The 21137-nt window shown below is 35.7% G+C and overlaps 1 protein-coding gene across 1 annotated transcript in view; it reads left to right on the top strand.

Moving 5' to 3' along the window:
• GUF1 (GTP binding elongation factor GUF1) overlaps window positions 1-21137 on the top strand; it is a 30435-nt gene that overhangs the window by 6045 nt on the left and 3253 nt on the right. The window contains exons 7-15 of the mRNA XM_036762845.1: window positions 1604-1668; window positions 1847-2050; window positions 3385-3524; window positions 4313-4436; window positions 5350-5482; window positions 7307-7450; window positions 9881-10014; window positions 13045-13146; window positions 20774-20893. Coding sequence (XP_036618740.1) covers window positions 1604-1668; window positions 1847-2050; window positions 3385-3524; window positions 4313-4436; window positions 5350-5482; window positions 7307-7450; window positions 9881-10014; window positions 13045-13146; window positions 20774-20893 — 1166 coding nt within the window. The remainder of the gene's footprint in view (window positions 1-1603; window positions 1669-1846; window positions 2051-3384; window positions 3525-4312; window positions 4437-5349; window positions 5483-7306; window positions 7451-9880; window positions 10015-13044; window positions 13147-20773; window positions 20894-21137) is intronic.

Raw genomic sequence — 21137 nt, 5'->3', positions numbered from 1 at the left:
TCAAATCTTAACTCATAGTTAATGTTTGACCTGGGGACAGTCACATAACCTCTCTGAGTCTTACTGCATCTGCAAAAATGAAGATCATATTTTTGCTACTTAATTCACAGATTATGGAGAAAGTGATTTCTTAAAGTATTAATAAGAATAGATGTTAAAGAAGGTATTTTTCTAAATATAGGGCATCCACAATTTTAAAACTCTTTGAAAAGAAAAGTGTGGCTGTATATATGCATACATTTGAAAAACAACAAAAATGATAGGCTGTACTCAAGTTTTACAAATTTTGTCAGATTTTAACACTCTATCAAGTTTTGTAAACCCTGCTCCAGAAATACCACTGGAAATACCATTTCCAGCGTGTCATTTTTAGAATGTAATATGCTACTTTGTCCTTTGCATTTTGAGTGACCTGCAATTTTGATTGGTTAGAGCTTCTGGAATTCATCATTTTCAGACTGATGGCATCACAGGAAGAATATTTGGTATTAAAATATGGGTTTTGGGACAGCTAGGTGGCACAGTGAGTAGAGCACCGGCCCTGGAGTCAGAAGGACCTGAGTTCAAATCTGGCCTCGGACACTTGACACACTTATTTGCTGTGTGACATTGGGGAAGTTACTTCACCCCAATTGTCCACCCTTCCCCTCTCAAAGAAAAAGAAACAAAAGACTTAACTACAGCATAGAAAATTTGCATTCTTCATCTACTTGTTTTTTTCCTGTGGATTGTTATATTGAACTGTTAAGTAATTTTAGATCTCATTTAGGAAGCTCAACAAGGCAGTATTCAGATGGCTTAATTGAAGTGCATTGTCATCTGCAAATGGTGCTTGGAAAATCTTACTATATGTAATGAAGTTTTTTTTAATTGTGTAGTGTATGTTATCTGTGACAAAAACAGACATCTCTAGCACCGGCATGGATCTTTTTGTATGCCTCCCTTTATACAGATTATTACAGTAATCAAATTTTCATGTTGCTTCTATCATTGTACAGCCATACCTTAGCGTATGAGATACCTTATCGGAGGAGAGTCTTTAAGGATCCAGTTTGTTTATACCAAAAATAAATGTTTTTTGTAGTCAACAAGCGTAGTAGATTGTTATATTCTCTTACCTTCTGCTAATTAAGTGCCTAGAAAGATGAGGTCTTTTATATAGCATCATTTGTGAAAGATTATCTCCTTATGTTTTGCCTCAAAAATGGCTTCTCTTTTATAAAGATTTGGGTTGGTGGTTATTGTTATCCTCTGCAGCACATTAGAGTCTTTGATGTTAGAGTCCAAATGTTCTACTGTCATTGATGGAAAAATATTGCATTGTAGAAATCTTTATTAGTTCTTCACATTTTTCTTTTGTCATCCAAATTTTATAATTAAATGTTCTTAGGATGCACTAACTCCATTGTATTTCAGATTATATATTTTAATAGATTATTTTTCCTCCACTATTTCTCATAAAGAGGTGATACTTACAGTCTTTCTTCATATTTTACAAATAAGCTGTATATTCTTTCAGATATTACAAATTTAATAAATAACGCCATACAGTCACAGATATTTTGTCTTATTTTTAAAATTTTATTTTTTGTATTTTCTTTAGATTTCTGCTAAACTAGGAACAAATATAGAAAGAGTACTTCAGGCTGTCATTGAAAGGATAGCTCCGTAAGTGTTTGTTTTATCCTCTTTAAAAGAGTGCTACAGAGTAATTGCTAACTTGTATTGATAGAGGAAGTTCCTTGAAATCATAAGTCCAGTCCTTTTATCTTTAGCATATTTTTTTATTGCATACCTATATGTGTATATATGGTGGAGTTTTTTTTTTATTTTTCATGTTTCATAGACCAAAAGTGAGTCGAAAAAATCCCCTGAAGGCTTTAGTATTTGATTCTACCTTTGACCAGTATAGAGGAGTGATAGCTAATATAGCGCTGTTTGATGGCGTTGTTTCCAAAGGAGATAAGATTGTATCTGCTCATACACGGAAGACTTATGAAGTTAATGAAGTTGGAATTCTGAGCCCAGATGAACAACTAACTCAGAAACTGTAAGTAATCAGTGCTACAAATAGTTTTGATAATTTTTATCTGTAAAAATAACTGAATTTTCAGTATACATTTTTTAATAAATTTTTTAACCTAGTGTTGACTAATTTATTTTTGTGATACAGCATTTAAATTTTTTTTAAAAATTAAGCCAGAATGTTTGGAGAAATTCTTAAAGACAGCTTAATGTAGTACCATTGAGTTGCAGTCAAAAGACTGAGGCTGTAGTAGGATTTTGTATTTTACAAATTATTTAATCTTTTAAAAACTCCTCATTTAATGAAAAATGTTGGAATTGGGTTGGATGAATGATCTCTTTAAAATTCCATTTCTCTGCTATTAATTCTGATTCTATAGCTAATAATTTCCCAGAAATTAGTATGCAGTATTTAAGGTGCTAGCTGATATCCTAAATGTAATTTGTCACAATCTTACTCCAATTCTAGACCTGCTTCAGTGTCTTTTTGTTTGAAAAATTGTATGTACAGATGAATCAGCTCTATGAACTTCCCATCAAATTACTTATCACAGCTGTATTTATGGAAGTGTCTTGTAGTGTTCTTTATTAAATATCAGCCCAGGATATATCTAGGAACTTGCCTTTTTTTTTTCTACCCCTCCCCCACCCCCTTTTTTTTGGACCAAATCTATAGCATTTTGTTTTGTCTGTTTGTTTCTCTCTCCCATAAGTCATGTATATGGAAAAAAGATGGGGGCTAGTTGTGATTTTTTTTTTACGGTACTTAATGTGCAACATTATCAATTCCCAATGGAGAGAAGCAGTATAGTGTGATGGATCAAGTACTCAAATGCTGAGCTTAAAGTCAGGAATGCCTGGGTTCCAGTCTTGACTCTGACACTGAATAGTAACTTGGAAAAATTACTTAGCCCTGCATGCCTCAGTTAATGCTTTAGGATTTATTTAATAAATCATAGTGGGTTTTCTTTTTGCCTTGATGGGGGTTCCATTATTTTTATATTCTGGAAAGGGAGAGGTCAGTGTCACAAGTCATCTTTGCAATTATTCTCAATATCTTAGATATTTTTTTCATTCTGTTCAATTGGAAAAAGGAAACAGTGGGCTTATTCAAAGGTATGGAAATTGGACTTAGAGGATTTTGCCCAGTTGAAGACTTCTGCATGTAGACCTACTTCAGACCTTGAGAATCAAGCCATTGATTGTTTACAAAAAGAAAAGGTTTGGGTTTGAAATAAGATGGTTTTCCTGTGATAGGTGAGCTAGTGGTTATAAATGTAAAGAATTGAGCTGCAACAGTGGGGGTATACTTGAAACAAACAATCAATATTATTTCCACATAATACTAATTTTATTTAGATATGCAGGACAGGTGGGCTATCTGATTGCTGGGATGAAAGATGTCACTGAAGCTCAAATAGGAGACACATTATATTTACACAAACAACCAGTGGAACCCTTGACTGGGTTTAAGTCAGCGAAACCAATGGTTTTTGCAGGTGAGGAGTTCACAAGTTTGAAAAATTAGAGCAGAGTTTTTTTATTCCCAATATATACTATGCAGCAAGAATAATTATGGCAGATTCCATAAGTACAGTATCCACTTATGCTATATGAACTATTCATTTTAAGTTAATACCATTATTTGAACAGATTTTTGTTCTACCTAATGAAATAGCTTAAGATGTGGTTAGTTTTTAGAGATTAAGTCCACAGTGATTTTTAAGGAAATGTTGATCTTTAAATGAAACAGGTATTTCAGGATACTGTCAGTAGTTTGGAGCAGTTACCTGTTCCCATTTTTGCTAGAATCAAGAGTCAGCTACATTAGTTTTCACTATTCTTTATAAACGTAATGCACATTGTACTTGACAATTTACAAAAAACTTCCTCACAACTGTTTTTAGAGACTGATACAAATTCATTTGTTGTAGAATATCTTCTTTATAATCTCCGTGAATTTCAGTGTTTCATTTTTATAAGAATTCATTCCCAAGTTTTATTTCCTTGGCATTTGCAAAAATATTTTAATTGGTAGATGGTGAATGCTTTATGATCATTGATCAGCAGGATGCTAGTGACTAAAGTTAGACATTCTAGTGTAACTTTATTTACATATTTCCAGGCAATGGTTGAAGAATATTTGTGTCTAATGAAATATGAGAAAAAGGTTGTGATGATAAATTCTTAGGATTAATGTATATAGCTTTGTCTTAACTCTGTGGGGTAAAGCGTGGTAGTATGACCTGATATGGTACATGAAATGTGTCATCAAATATTTTCACAGGAATGTACCCTATAGACCAGTCTGAATATAATAATTTGAAGAGTGCTATAGAAAAACTGACACTAAATGATTCCAGTGTAACAGTACATCGGGATAGTAGCCTTGCCTTGGGTGCTGGTTGGAGGTGAGATTCATTATCCATTTATTTTTATTCAGAATTTTAATTGGTTAAGCATTTATTGATCATTGACTGTGTGCTTTGAGCTATGTGAAGGAAGTACCAGGAATACAAAGACAAAAGATTATACCCTGCCCTTTAGGAACTTGTGTTCTGTAAGAGGAGATAATATGTACACATACAGTATACACACTAAATACAAGGTAATTTTGTGGGGAGGTACTAAAAGCTGGGGGAGGCTATCAGAAACAACCTTCTATAGGAGGTGTCTTCTCATCTGACCTTTTGAAAAAAATTTGGGGTTCTTAGAGACAGCAGTGTGGAAAGAGTGCATTTCTCTTGTACATGTGGTTGACAGACTGCAGAGGTATGGAATTGGGAGATGGAATATTCTGTGTGAGAAACAGTAAGAAGGCCACTTGGGGCTGTGATAAAGAATAGGTAAAGGAGGGTGATTTGTAAAAAGCTGGAAAGTTGGGTTCAAGCCAAGTTGCAAAAATCCTTTAAATGCCAAATTTAGGGGTTTATATTTGATTCTACATCATAGGGAGTCATTAAGAGTTTATTGAGTCTGGGAAGTGACAACATAACAAATACTTGCTTTAGGAACATCCCTGACAGCTCTGTGGATGATGGATTAGAGAGGGAAGAGACTGGAAGCAGATAGACTAATTAGAAGTCTGTTAGAATAGCCCAGGGAGGGTGAAAAGGATCTGAAACTAAAGTTGTGTCCATATGAGTGGAGATAAAGAAATAGACAAAAGATGTTGTAGAGAAAGAAATTATGAGATTTGGCAACTTAATTGGATATGTGGGATAAGTTGATTGCTTTTAAAAAAATGTTTTCAAGTAATATTCAAAACAAGCATTAAGGCATATACAATTGAAGTGACATAATTTTATTTTGATTTTTTTCCAGGTTGGGGTTTCTTGGCCTTCTACATATGGAGGTTTTTAATCAACGGCTGGAACAAGAATATAATGCTTCTGTTATTTTGACTACACCTACTGTCCCTTATAAAGCTGTTCTTTCATCAGCAAAGTTAATAAAGGTACATAAACTTTATAATCTTGAAGCTAATAGTACTTCTGTAACCTGTATAGTTCTATATTCTGCACTGTAATAGTTGGAGATGTAAAGTCAATTTTGAACAGTAACTTATGAAGAGCAAATTAGCTTTGTCTTCCTTTTCAGTAAAATAAAGAATAGGAACAGTTATCACATTACTATTAATTATAGAAGAGCAAAGTTCCAAGAATTCTTCCTAACAGTTTAATACAGGCCTTGTACTTACTTTTAAAACAATTCCATGCATTCCATAAAAGTATTCTTCATTGAAGTCTTTTACTGGGGAAAATGTAGATTTGCCTAGGAAAATAGTGTTTAAGTGGAAATGGTAATTGAAAATAAAAATTAATAATTTTTTTTGGCTGACATTTGCTGTTTTTGTAAAAAATGAAAAACATGTCAGAGAACAATAATTTACCAAGTCAACAGTATAAGCAGTAAGTTCCTTTTGAATTACAGTCTTTTTCTTTTGAGCAAATTTTACCTTGTAGTCTATAAATATAGTAAAGCTCTATATTCACCTTGAGTGCTAGCAGTGGCTGGATGATTGGCCTCCAAATTAGGAAGACCTGGGTTCAGTGATAAATACTAAATATATTACCATGGTTGGTTGACTCAAGTTCTCAAGAGGCTCAAGGCTTTTCTCTCAGATTGTAACACAGGCAGATTATTTGTTTGCGTCGATGGAGGATATATCCAAAACAGTTCAGTTATCATCAAGCATTTATTGTCAGTTGCTTGGGTTATAAATACAGAAGAATGATAGAAGCCCCAACCTCAAGGAGCTTATATTCCAAAGAGGGGCAATTGCATATTCACAGAAGAGTAAATACAAATAAATAAAAGATACTTTTGGATGTGAAATGCTTAACCAGGGAAATCAGGAGAAGTTTCTTGCCAGTGGTATTATTTGACCTTATCATTGAAGGAAGCTCGGGTTCAAGGGGTAAAAAGTGGGAGAATGTTCCAGGGATAGGGACAGCCTATACAAAGAAATGAGAGATAGGAGATGTAGTACAGGGAGGAGCAAGTAGCCCAGTTTGATGGGGATTTAGAGTATATGAGGATAGTGTATATATGACAGAGTGTAATAAGTCAGAAAAAAAGTAGGCTCAATCCAGATTGTAAAAGGGTTTTACATGGCAAACAGTGTAGTTAATATTTTGTCTTAGACCTACAGGTAGCAACTGAGACTTACAGATTTTAAAATATACTAATTCACCATATTAACTACACATCTGGACTGAGGGGCAAAAGCAAAACACTCATGCCTTGCTGTTAAAAGTTAAATCCGGTTGAGAATCATTTGCATGACTATTGCAGAGGACAAATTAAATTTTATATCATAATACACTTTACTTTTCATTTTTTTATACATAGAAGGTATGAATAGTTTATGGTACTTTTAAAATATTTGTGTGTGGATGTATGTGTGTTATGTGTAGGTATCATTAATAATGAATTATCATAAATTTGGGATTTAGTATTGAGTAATAAGCAAAGCAGCCAACTGATAACTCCAGGAATCATAAGATCATGGCTTTATAAATGGAAGAGACCTCACCGATACTCTAGACCAACTTTCCACTTTTGACAGGTGAGAAAAGTGACCTACAGAGGTTAACTGATTGGCTTAAGGTCACACAGGTAATAAATAAGTTGCAGACCAGGACTCAAGTCTAGCATTCATTTTATTCCAAGATATTAATGATTCTAACAAAGAATGCAAAATTCTGAGAAATAAACTCAAATTATGAGAATACTTTGGAAATATTTTTTAACAGTCATTGATTTTCCCCATTTTCAGGAATATAGAGAAAAGGAAATTACAATCATCAATCCTGCCCAGTTTCCTGATAAGTCAAAAGTAGCAGAGTATTTGGAGCCAGTTGTTTTGGGTACCATTATAACACCGGATGAATACACTGGAAAAATAATGACACTTTGCCTGGTATACACATAATACAATTAAATGCTTAACTCTTTATTACTTTATCTAATTAAACAATATGCAAAATAAATGTTTTTATTTGCTATACAAAATAATATACAATTTGCTCATAAATGTATTGATTGAAAACTTTGAAAGCAACTGTGACATAAAATATCAGAAACCTTGTTCTGATAGAATAATTGTTTATTGTTCAGGTGGTGTAATATAATGGAGAAAACACTGGACTTGGAAGCCCTGGGTTTGAATCTCACTTTTTTAACATTTACTCTGTGATCCTGGGCACATCACTTAACTTTTTTGGGTCCAAGCTCCCTCATTTATAAAATGAGATTTATATATAAAATATAATACTCTGTCATAGAGTTATGGGATTCAACTGATTTATATATGTAAAGTTATTTGTAAAACTTAAATGATTTGTAAATGTCAGTAGTTACTTGGTATAACTGCATGTATATTTTGCTTTCAAACTTTAGTGATAGGATTTTAGTAAAGTCACTCTTGTAGAGATGACAGTGAGTGGGGAGTGTGAAAGCCTATAGTATTGAGCAGATGAAGTAACCTGACCATGATCATTTTGATGTCTGTTATCTTCACTCTGCAAATGATCTGAAAGCTGATGTTACCCCTCACACTAGAACCAGAAACTTAATGAGACATATACAGGCATGTAAAAATTAGGGGAAAAAAAAACCAATGACAGTAAACTTGTGACTTCTATAAGAAGCAGAAATGAGGAAAATAGATTTTAAAAATGAAAGTGCAAGGTATTAAGGCCATGTGGAATATGGTAAGATTAAACCTAGATATTAACTTTAGATGAATTTCATTGAAGAGTAGAGACCAAAAAGGGTTAAGGCAAGATTAAAATAAAAATGACAACTCTCACCAAAGCCAAAAGAAGAAAAAAAAAACTTATTCACAATAAATTGTTTACATTCTCTTCTCCCCGATACTCTTTCCCCCCTAGTTTCCTAATAAAGTTCCTCTTGAAAAATTTCAACCTTAAGTAGATAAAGTACTGGACCTGAGGGTCAGGAAGACCTAAATTTCAATCCTGCAAGACACTTAGAACCCATTCACGGTGGTCAAGTAATTTAACTTCTCTATGCCTCAGTGTCCATATATGTAAAAATAAGAGGATTGGACTCAGTGGCTTCTGTGTCCCCTTCTAGCTCTAAAATATAATCTTAGGATCTTAGAATCGGGAACACCTGGATTTAAAATCTGGTCCTCATGCTTTTACTAGCTCTGTTACTGGACTTACCCTGTTTGAGCTATTTCTGAATCTAAAATGTAGATGAGAGTCACACTTTACCTCCCTGAGTTCTTAAGTATAAAACACTTTATAAATTTTCTGAGCACTATGTAAATAATTATCATTATTCTTAAATCTATTTTTATTTCATTAAATATTTCCCAATTATATTTTTTAAAGTTTTTAACATTAGTTTTTTTTTTTTAATTTAGTTCAGAATTCTCTCCCTCACTCACAACCCCTTGAAAAGGCAAGAAATATGATATATTTATATATGTGAAGTTATGGAAAACATTGCCATGCAAAAGAAAACAAAATAAGAAAAAATGAAAAAAAGTATATACTTTGTTCTGCCCTTTGAGTTCACCAGTTCTCTCTTTGGAGGTGGATTTGTCTTGGATCCTTACATTGATCAGTAGTTAAGTCTTTCACAGTTGGATTATCATTACAAAATTGCTGTCACTGTGGATAACATTCTCCTAGTTCTGCTCAATTCATTTTGTATAGTTCATAAAAGATTTCTCAGGGTTTTCTGAAACCAGTTATGCTTGTCATTTCTTATAGTGCAGAAGTACTCCATCATAGTCATATACCACAACTTGTTTAGTCATTCCTCAATCAGTGGGCACCCCTGCAATTTCCAGTTCTTTGCTACCATAAAAAGAGTTGCTATAAAGATTTTTATACAAGTAGGTCATCTTCCCTTTTCTGTGATCTCTTTGGGACACATACTTCTTTGTGGTATCAATTGGTCACTGGGCATGCACAGTTCTATAGTCTGTTGGGCATAGTTCCAAATTGTTCTTCAGAATGATTGGACCAGTTCAAACTCCAACAATAATGCATTAGTGTACCTATTTTTCCATGTCCCCTCTAGCATTTGTCCTTTTCCTTTTCTGCCATCTTAGCCAATCTAGCTTTCTTAATAGAATTATGAAGAAGTGTGATTTAATCACCCTTAGGCCGGGCTAGAGGGAATTCAGGCCCCTTGTACTTCAGAATTACATGTCTATTTTTGAAGTTATTAAGATGCTAATAGAATTTTTCTGCATATCAGGTTTTTTTTTTAAACTAGAATTTTAAAGGGAATTTTAAGTGAGGGATTTACATATTTTTTCATTAATATCTGAGTGTCTTGTGACTATACTACTATATTTTATATTTTTTAGGCTCGAAGGGCAGTTCAAAAAAATATGGTATTTATTGATCAGAATCGAGTTATGCTTAAATACCTCTTCCCTTTGAATGAAATTGTGGTGGATTTTTATGATTCCTTGAAATCTCTTTCTTCTGGATATGCTAGGTAAGTATTTTTTTGTGAGAAGTAAATTTAGACATTTTCTTTTAGGAGCATAATAACATTTTATTTATCCGAGGTGTTTCTTATCAGGCAGTTTCAGTTTCGTAAAACACAGGTGAGAATCTAAATTTTGATTTATAAAATGCTAAAATCAGTGTCAGTTTGTGCACCAACAGTACAGTATGATTATGGGAATATGTCAGGTCTTCAGTCAGAACCTATGTACTCTCACTTTCTCCACAATTCTACCAAATGGCTTGGCTTATCTGGCTTAGTCAACAGCGTACAAGAAGCAGCAAATTAGGATGGGGTAGAGCTAGAGCAGGCACACAGAAAACAAGAAGTCCCAGTACTGACAGCAGAGAAAACAGAAAAGCTGAAAGTAGACTGCTCTCTTTTATTATAGGAGCAAGTAGTCCCATACAGCTCAGTAATTAATTCAGTACATCATAGTGTAATGATCCTATATCAAAGAAAAGGTTATGCTCATTGTACACTTAGCAATGAGAGGAATATATGATACATTTTAGAAGAATTTGCATCTAAAATTTCCCTCAAAAATTGATGGATTTAGTTAGTGAAAAATGAACTTATATAAAATGTCTCATTTCCCATTAATTCCTAATAAATGAGATTATTGTCTTGAGTAATTATGGACCGCTCCCTCCAATTTTTATAAAATCTCTCTTGATTATTTTGCCTTTTTTTCTTGATTCTCGGCTTAAGAAAATGTTTTTATAGTGTAGCTTGAAATAAAATTTGAAAATTAAGATTTATAAATATACAAGCAGATCCTGACCTAAAAACATCTAAAAAGCCCTTAGATCAGCATGATATAATAAAAAGTACAGGATTTAGAAATATTTGACTACGAGACCTATCTCAGAAGAATTTAAAAGCTGTGTTACCTTAGATAAATCACTTAAAGCCTTAGAAACTCAATTGTGGAAAACAGGATAAACACTTTCACTATTTAGATACGATATGCTATTATTTAGTAGATGTGAACAACCAGTCAGCCCTTTGCCTGGAATTTAGAATACTAGTTTTGTGGGGAGCAAGAGGAGACTGTGAAGGGACAAGGATTTTTTTGATGCTGGGTGCCAGCCCATAAAATTTCTAGTAGAGATTTTTGCTATTCTCCACCAGTCAAAACAAATTATCAGCCCAGCTAAAGAGTAGATAGCAAGGTGCTTCAAATTATGATTCATGGGCTGCATAGTTTAGTGGAAAATATACAAAAGACATTTTATATTGTTTAAATACAAAGCTAAACATCTGAACTGCTGGAATCCAAAATCACAACATGGTCAATGCATTTTAATCCAATGGAAATTCTCCCTCTGATCAGTGCTATATGTGTGACCTAGAGTGAGCCACTTAATTTTGGTGGTTCTGTTTCCTCATCTCTATAATGTGGAAGTTGGACTCTGATCTCTTGGGTCTCTTGTTTCTAGATTTACATGATCTATGATTTATGCCCCTAATGAAGGAAGTAACATTTGTTTTTACCTCCAAAGGTGGAAGCTGCCTAAGAAACAGATGGCTAAACACTCTGCTCCATGCTAGATTTCCTTACACTTAGAAGCTTTACAGAGAGAGACAGACAGACAGACAGACATTCTATCTCCTGTTTCTTTGCATTTTCACTGACAAGTGCCTGTTCATGTGGGGGGGAGATGGTGTTAGGAATACTCATCCTCATCCCCTCCACCTCAGAATTCCCTCACATCCTTAAAAATAGAGTTCAAGGACTACATTCTGCATGAAGCCTTTTCAGGATCTCTCAGTTGTAGTACTCTTCATCTCAAACTGTCTTGTATTAAACTCATATATAACTGGATAATTGTCATTATATTTTGTATATATGTGGATATGTACTTATCTCCCATATTAGAATGTAAGCCTCTTCCTAGCAAGAGTTGTTTATTTGTTGAATTTGTGCTCTGAGGACCTAGCATAACACCTGGCAAATAAACATTAATAAACATTCAGTATTGACGCATAGTCCCCACCTCTACAAAGATGAGAAACAGCTCTTTGGGACCAAGTTTGGGTAATATGATATAGCATTGTTTTGTTTCATCTCTTTAATTGTTGTAGTCATTAGGTATGTTGTTTTCTGGTTTTCTGGTTGAGCTTTATTTTCCAAAAGTTTATGTGTCTTCCAGTCCTCTGTATTTGTTACAAGCATAGTAATATTTCATTGCATTTGTGTACTACATTTTGTCTAGCATCTATTATGTTTGCATCTTTGTTACTATGAAATGTGCTGCTGTAAATATTTTAGTAGATATGAAACTTTTCTATCATTGCTTAGCAAGAGAATTGTCCTAGATGTAACAATGAATCTTTGGATCAAGGGGTATAGAATAGACATTTTAATCTCTTTCTTCTCATAGTTTCAAACAGTTCTCCAGAATGGTTGTGTCTTTCCATATGACACTTCCCACACCAACACTAACATCTTTTGTTAGAAATTCAATTTTCAGAAGTTTTTGTTACATGTTTATGTTTTGCTCTATCTACCAAACTGCTTTTAGACATTTGATTATTCAGCCCCCAATTCTTCCAGTATGGAACCTCTCCTTTGGCTCTGTGGACCAATGTCTGATGTGGCCTTCATAGAAAACTAAGATGAGTGGAAGGTTTATGGCAATGACACTGGGGTAGCAAAGAAGGCCTAGCAGACAAAGCAAGGAAGTCAGAGGGCTTGGATTAAATCATACCCAGGCTCTTTACTACCTGGCCTTCAGTTCTCTTCTCTATATGGTGAAATGTTTGAACCAAGTTCCCTTCCAGCTCCACACCTTATCCTGCAACAGCTTTTGAATTAAGTTCAGTAGAAGCATTGTGTACAGTCTCATAAAAACTTATTTCCCCAGTACCTCTTAGGTGCCCCTTTAGTCTAGAGTTGTAGATTAAATATTTTAATATGAAGCCAGATATTTCAATATTGTTTTTTCCTTTTTGTTTCTTGTTTGGTAGAAAATAAAAAATGTTCATTGACCATATAATTGTTTCCTCCATTAGTTTTGATTATGAAGATGCTGGATATCAAACTGCAGACCTTGTAAAAATGGATATTCTGTTAAATGGCAATCCTGTGGAAGAGTTGGTAACAATTGTACACAAGTAAGTTGCATAGGGTCCAATTATCTGTAATAAAAAGAATCACTTTTTTTCTAAGATGTTTAGTTTTACTCAGATTTCATTTATATAATCTTTTATAACTACAAAGGAAAATTGTCTTTAAAGAAATTTTGTACTTGTACTTGTAATTTTGTACTAATCATAATTGTAAGAGATCACAGAGGCTGTGTAGTTTAATGTTAATTTGTACAGTAGTTCTTCTATAATACAGCTGGTGGTTCATCCTTTGCTCCAAGACCATCAAGAGGAGGAACCTGGTACCTTCTAAATGCACTAAAATTTTCAAACTAAACTCAAATTAAATTTGCATCTTCCCCATTTCTACCTTTTGTTCCCAAGTTTGTTGTCTAGAACAAAACATGACAAGTAAAATTCCTCTTTAAATATCACTCGGTTCTTTTCTGCTATATATTTAATATCCCCCACTTCCTCCTGAGATCCCTTACCAATCGCTGAATGTTCTTCTATAATGTTTTCAGAATTGAGCACAGTATTCCAAATGTGATTTGATCAGGGATGAGTACATGGTGGAACTATCATCTTTACATTCCTAGACAGTTAAGTCTTTCTTGATTCAGTATAGATGCGATACAAGGACATTCTCAAGGTCTCTCAAGAACTTTGGAATTGTTTGTATGACATGAGAGACACTGGCACAGGACTGCTCAGCATGGCGTGCACACCTCAGAGGTGCTGTGCTCTTATGAGCAAAGCAGAATTGAAACAGCTCGAAGGAAATGCAGGATGCACAAATTTAGAGAATCTACCCCAAATGTTCACATGGACTATTTGTGCCTGACCTGTGGTAGAGCATTACAACCTTGTATTGGTCTGATCAGCCAGTTGGACATGCTAAAACTGGACACTACGTTTGTATCTACCTTTTCCCAAACAACTTGGAGGAGAAACTAATGATGGAAAATTAGAATGCTTGTGCCAATAGTTACAGCAGTTTTGTGTTTACACAAAGGGTAGGTTTTTAGAAATGAATTAAAATTGTGGCATGAGGAATTTAGGTTTGAAATTTAATTATGAAACTTATTTCAAAAAATAATTCTTGGTGTATTCAAATCTGATTTCTATCTAACATAGGGGTTTTTTTAAGATTTATTGTTTATTTTTAATATGTGTTTTCTTAAATTTTGATTTCCAAATTTTCTTCCTGTCCTAACTGTACCCCACTCATTGAGGAGGCAAGCAGTATATCAGTTATACGTGTGATGTCTGTATCAGATTGCTTGCCTTCTTGGGGAGGGCGAAGGAAGGCATGAGGGAGAAAAATATTTTGGAACTCAAAATCTTATGAAAGTGAATGTTGAGGCAGAACCCACAAAATAGCAGAGGGAAGCAGGGCTCCAGCCCAGGACAGCCTGGATGGTTGCTGGGTGAGATCTTTCGTGCACGGAGCTGGGAGTGGAGCAGAGCCCAGCACGGGCCGTGCAGACCAACCAGACCAGGAAACAGGGGGAGCGTTCCCTAGCGCCCTGAATCAGTGAGCTGCAGCAGTTACCAGACTTCTCAACCCACAAACACCAAAGACAACAGAGAAGGTTAGTGGGAAAAGCTGCTGGGGACAGAGTGAAAAAAGGAGTTTGTGGTTCAGCCACCGCCCCAGGGGCAGCGGAGGTGGTGCAGCTACAGAACTACAGCTGCAGTTGCTTCTGGCCCCAGGCCCACTTGGTGGGAGGAGTTAAGTGGCAGATCAGAGCAGGAGTGCACAGCCTGCTGAAGATCTAAGTCCAGTCCAGGTTGGGGGTTCTTGGGGAAGGAGGAGTGCTGGTGTGGCAGAGCTGGCGCATCCCCCCAAGCTTGGAACATAGAACGCTTTACTCTACAAGCAGTCATACCCTGCTGAAAAACTCAAGGGTCAAGTAAGTTGGCTGGGAACATGGACGGGCAGCGAAAACGCACCCAGATTCAGTCTCAGACTTTGGAATCTCTCTTTGGTGACAAGACCAAAACATATAGCCAGATGAAGTCAACAAAGTCAAAGAGCCTACAACAAAAGCCTCTAACAAAAACATGAACTGGTCTCAGGCCATGGAAGAGCTCAAAAAGGATTTGGAAAAGCAAGTTAGAGAAGTAGAGGAAAAATTAGGAAGAGAAACCATGAAAAACAAGTCAATGACTTGCTAAAGGAGACCCAAAAAAATACTGGAAAATATACTGAAGAAAACAACACCTTAAAAAATAGACTAACTCAAATGGCAAAAGAGCTCCAAAAAGCCAATGAGGAGAAGAATGCCTTGAAAGGCAGAATTAGCCAAATGGAAAAGGAGGTCCAAAAGACCACTGAAGAAAATACTACCTTAAAAATTAGATTAGAGCAAGTGGAAGCTAGTGACTTTATGAGAAATCAAGATATTATAAAACAGAACCAAAGGAATGAAAAAATGGAAGACAATGTGAAATATCTCATTGGAAAAACCACTGACCTGGAAAATAGATCCAGGAGAGATAATTTAAAAATTATTGGACTACCTGAAAGCCATGATCAAAAAAAGAGCCTGGATATCATCTTTCAAGAAATTATCAAGGAGGAACTGCCCTGATATTCTAGAGCCACAGGGCAAAATAGAAATTGAAAGAATCCATCGATCGCCTCCTCAAATAGATCCCAAAAAGAAATCTCCTAGGAATATTGTCACCAAATTCCAGAGCTCCCAGATCAAGGAGAAAATATTGTAAGCAGCCAGAAAGAAACAATTTGAGTATTGTGGAAACACAATCAGAATAATTCAAGATCTGGCAGCTTCTACATTAAGAGATCGAAGGGCTTGGAATACGATATTCCAGAGGTCAATGGAGCTAGGATTAAAACTAAGAATCACCTACCCAGCAAAACTGAGTATCATGCTCCAAGGCAAAATATGGATTTTCAATAAAATAGAGGACTTTCAAGCTTTCTCAGTGAAAAGACCAGAGCTGAATAGAAAATTTAACTTTCAAACACAAGAATCAAGAGAAGCATGAAAAGGTAACCAAGAAAAAGAAATTGCAAGGGACTTACTAAAGTTGAACTGTTTTGTTGACATTCCTACATGGAAAGATGATGTATATGATTCATGAGACCTCAGTATTAGGGTAGCTGAAGGGAATATGCATATATATGTTTATGTATATATATGTATATGTGTGTCTGTATGTATATATGTATGTGTATATATAATATATATAGAGAGAGAGCGGGCACAGGGTGAGTTGAAGATGAAGGGAAGATAACTAGTAGAAATAAAATCAAATTAAGGGATGAGAGAGGAATATATTGAGAGAGTGAGATAGGGAGAGATAGAATGGGGTAAATTATCTCTCATAAAAGTGGCAAGAAAAAGCAGTTCTGTAGGAAGAGAAGAGAAGTTAGGTGAGGGGGAATGAGTGAATCTTGCTCTCATCAGATTTGACTTGAGGGAATACCATACATAGTCAATTGTGTATCTTACCCCACAGGAAAGGAGGAGGAAGAAGATAAAAAAAAAGGGGGGGATGATAGAAGGGAGGGCAGATGGGGGTGGAGGTAATCAAAAACAAACACTTTAGAAAAGGGACAGGGTCAAGGGAGAAAATTCAGTAAAGGGGGATGGGTTAGGAAGAAGTAAAATATAGTTAGTCTTTCACAACATGAGTTATTGTGGAGGGGTTATACATGATACGCATGTGGCCCATGTTGAATTGCTTGACTTCTTAGGGAGGGTGGGAAGGGAAGAGGGGAGAGAATTTGGAACTCAAAGTTTTAAAAACAGATGTTCAAAAACCAAAAAAAAAAAGTTTTGCATGCAACTAGAAAATAAGATACACAGGCAATGGGGCGTAGAAATTTATCTTGCCCTACAAGAAAGTAAGGGAAAAGGGGATGGGAGGGGAGTGGGGTGATAGAAGGGAGGGCTGAGTGGGGAACAGTGCAACCAGAATACACGCCATCTTGGAGTGGGGGGTGGGGAGGGTAGAAATGGGGAGAAAATTTGTAATTCAAACTCTTGTGAAAATCAGTGCTGAAAACTAAATATATTAAAGAAAGTGAATGTTGAAAACTTTTTACATGTGATTGGGAAAAAATGCTTTTAAATGGGGGGAAAAATTAGACATGCGAAATCATGTAAAACCTATTAGTCATGTTGCGCCCCTCCTCCCCCCCCAAGAAAAAGTGGGAAAAAAGCAATTTGCGTTCACAGTTCATCAGTTCTCTGGAGGTGAATAGCATCACGAGCCCTTCAGAATTGTCTTGATCAGAGTAGCTAAGTCTTTCATGGTTGATCATTGTTACATTGTTGCTGTTACTATGGACAGTGTCTTGGATCTGATTATTTTATTCTGTATCCATTCATATATATCTGCCCTGGTTCTTCTGAAACCATCCCCTTCTCATTTCTTACACTACAGTAGTTAGTATTCCATCGCAATCATATATGACAGCTTATTCAGCCATTCCCCAATTGATGGGTGTCACCTCAATCTCCAATTCTTTGCCACCACCAAAAGAGTTGTTATATAATCTTGTACAAATATATCCTTTTCACCTTTCTTTTATTTCTTTAGGATACAGATTATAATAGTGATGTATTGCCAAAGGATAGGCACGGTGTTATAGCCCTTTGAGCATAGTTCCAAATAGTTTTCCAGAATGATTGGACCAGTTAACAACTCGACCAGCAGTGCGTTAGTGTCCCTATTTTTTCCCATCCTCTCCAGAATTTATCCTTTTGCTTTTCTATCACATTACTTAATCTGATGGTACCTCGGAGTTGTTTTAATTTGCATTCTCCAATCATGATTTAAAACATTTTTTTCGTATGACTATAAATAGCTTTGATTTTTCTGAAAAGTACTTGTTCATATCCTTTTACCATTTATTAATTGGGGAATGACCTGTATTCTTATAAATTTGACTTCTTCTATCAAAGAAACTTAGTATAAAATTTTTTATATTACTTCATATATTTTTCTTTTTTTACTTTTATTATTTTTTTTCTTTTTGCTAATTTTGCTTAGTCTGAAATCATGATTGCTTCCCCTGCCTTATTTACCTTAGCGGAAGCATAATAGGTTCTGCTTCAGCTCTTTTAACTCTGTGTGTCTTTTCCATTTCTTATGAACATATCATTGGATTCTGGTTTTTAATCCATTTTGCAATCCACTCCTGTGGGTGAGTTCATTCCATTCACATTCGCAGTTATTATCAGTAACTATGTATTTCTCTCCATCCTACTTTCTTCTTTTTATCTTGTCCCTCCTCAGGTCTGTTTTGCTTCCCTTAATTCCCCCTCTTTTTTATTGCCCCTTTGTTTCCTTTCTCTTATCCCCTTCCTCTCCTACTTCCTTGCTGGGTAAGATAGATTTCTATACGAGAGAGAGAGAGAGAGAGAGAGAGAGAGAGAGAGTGTGTGTGTGTGTGTGTGTGTGTGTGTGTGTGTGTATTTTCTTACCTCTTTGAACTAATTAAGATGAATGTAAGATTCAAGGGCTGCCCACTACCCTCCTACCCCCATCTTCCTCTCCACTGTTAAAAGCTCTTCCCTTCATGCCTCTTTTATGTGATAATTTTCCCCATTCTTCCTTTCCCTTCCCCTTCTCCCAGTGCATTTCTCTTTCTCACCCCTTAATTTTTTTTTATATCATCCCAACATAACTGACTCACACCTGTCCCCTTTGTCTTTATAGAAACTTCTAACTGATAAAGTTCTTAGGAGTTACATGTATCATCTTCCCACATAGGAATCTAAACAGTTTAACTTTATTGAGTCTTTTATGATTTTCATGTTTTAATTTCTCTTTTTATGCTGGAGTCTTGTATTTGGCAGTCAAATTTTCTGTTTATCACCGGTATTTTCCATTGGGAATGCTTTAATGTTCTGTATCATTAAATGTCCCTTTAATTCCCTTGAAAGAGTATGCTCAGTTTTGCTGGTTAGCTTATTCTTGGTTCATTTGTCTTCTTTTCTGGCTGCTTGGCAATATTTTCTCCTTGACCTGGGGGCTCTGGAATTTGCCTATAATATTCCTGGGAGTCTTCATTTTGAAATCTCCTTCATGAGGTGATCGGTGGAGTCTTTCACTTTCTATGTTACCCTGTGGTTCTAGGATATCAAGATAGTTTTCCTTGAAATATGGTATCTAGGCTCCTTTTTGATCATGGCTTTCAGGTAATCCCAGTAGTTCTTAAATTATCTCGCCTCAATGTATCTTCCAGGGGGCAACTAGGTGGCGCAGTGAGTAGAGCACTGGCCTTGGAGTCAGGAAGACCTGAGTTCAAATCCAGCCTCAGACACTTGACTCATGTACTAGCTGTGTGACCTTGGGCAAGTAACTTAACCCCAATTGCCCTGCCAAAAAACCAAAAAAAAAAAAAATTAGGAAAAAAAGTATCTTCCAGATCAGTTTTTCCAATCAGGTATTTTACATTTTTTCCTTCTTTTGACATTGTTTTATTGTTTATTGATGTCTCATGCAGTCATTAGCATCTATTTGCTCAATTCTCATTTTTAAGGAATCAGTGAACTTTTGCACCTCATTTTGCATTTGGCTGATTCTGCTTTTTAAGGAGTTATTTCCTTCAGTGACTGGACTTTGATGACTTTGGAGGAAATCTAATTCACACAAATTTTTGTACACCATCTGACCAGTTCTTTTTTTTTAAGGTTATTTTTCAGTATTTTTTGTGCCTCTTTTACCCAAGCTATTTATTCTCTTTTCACAATTTTCATACATCACTCATTTCTTTCCCTAATTTTTCCTCTATCACTCTTCTTCCTTTCTTGAAGTCTTCTAGGAATTCTTGTTGCCCTAGTATCCAGTTAAACATTTTTTTCCCCTTTGAGGATTCGTTTATAGCTTTTGTCTTCTAAATGTCTTGGATCTTCCTGGCCACCATAGTAGTTTTTTGTGACTAGGTTCTTTTTGTTGTTGTTTGATCATTTTCACAGCCTACTTCTTGATTTTGAACTTTTACATTAAAGACAGATTCTGCTCACCAAGGGGGAGGGAGGCACTGTCCGAGACCTCAGGCATTGGCATGCTGCTTCAGGGTCTGCAGTGCAGTTTCCTGTGCTTCTAAGGTGGTGTTATTGCTGGGAGATGTGTAGTCCCTGCTCTTCTGGTATGTAGGTCCTCATTTCCCTGAAGCCACAAGCACTGGCACTCTTCTCTGCCCTGCAGCCATGACTCAGAATTATAAACGGGCAGTGGAGTTGCCAACCATTGCATCGTCCTGCACCTAGTGTCAACTCAGGGTCCCCTGTAATTTCTTTTTGCTGCCATGTGTGTTTTAGGATGCCCTGCACCCTCTGTCACAGACATTCCTATGAACCTCCCAAGTTGTTTCCATCTAGAAAAAGTGTCTTATCCTGGCCTTTTGTTTACTATGCTACTGCAGAATTCCATTTGATGTGTTGTTTTAAAGCTATTTGGAAGGGAAAGTTGGGAGAGTTCAGCTGGGTTGCTGCCTCTGCTCTGCCATCTCTGCTCCCTTATGTTCAAGTATAACAAAATAAATCACAATTGCTTGTTATATTGAGAATACTTATGATGTCCAGAGTTCCTGTTCTTATTGCCTGAAAGATTATTTCAAATGCATTTATTTCAGATATGTAACTCTAATGCGCCATTACTCTTCCAGAGAAAAGGCACATCCTATTGGAAAAACTATATGTGAACGGCTGAAGGATACAATTCCTAGACAACTATTTGAAATAGCTATTCAGGCAGCTATTGGAAGTAAAATCATTGCCAGAGAAACGTGAGTTGAAACTAATATAGCTAATACTCATCTGTGGGCTTACTTGGGGAAAAAATAGCTTTTTTGTTAGTGCACATATATATGTGGGGGGAGAGAGTTATTTAAATAAAGTTATTGAATATCAAGTTTTATATTCATGCATTTACCTGTGTTTTTTTTTTAATCAAGATGACATGCAAACTTTTGGGGAAACATTTTTATCGTATAGAATGTCACTTTTTAGATCTCCATCATTATGTGTTGG

The sequence above is a fragment of the Trichosurus vulpecula genome, chromosome 6 (assembly GCF_011100635.1).
Source record: "Trichosurus vulpecula isolate mTriVul1 chromosome 6, mTriVul1.pri, whole genome shotgun sequence".
NCBI classification, from domain to species: domain Eukaryota; kingdom Metazoa; phylum Chordata; class Mammalia; order Diprotodontia; family Phalangeridae; genus Trichosurus; species Trichosurus vulpecula.
The sequence above is the reverse complement of the archived record's forward strand: the minus strand, read 5'-3'. Positions and strand labels throughout refer to the sequence as shown.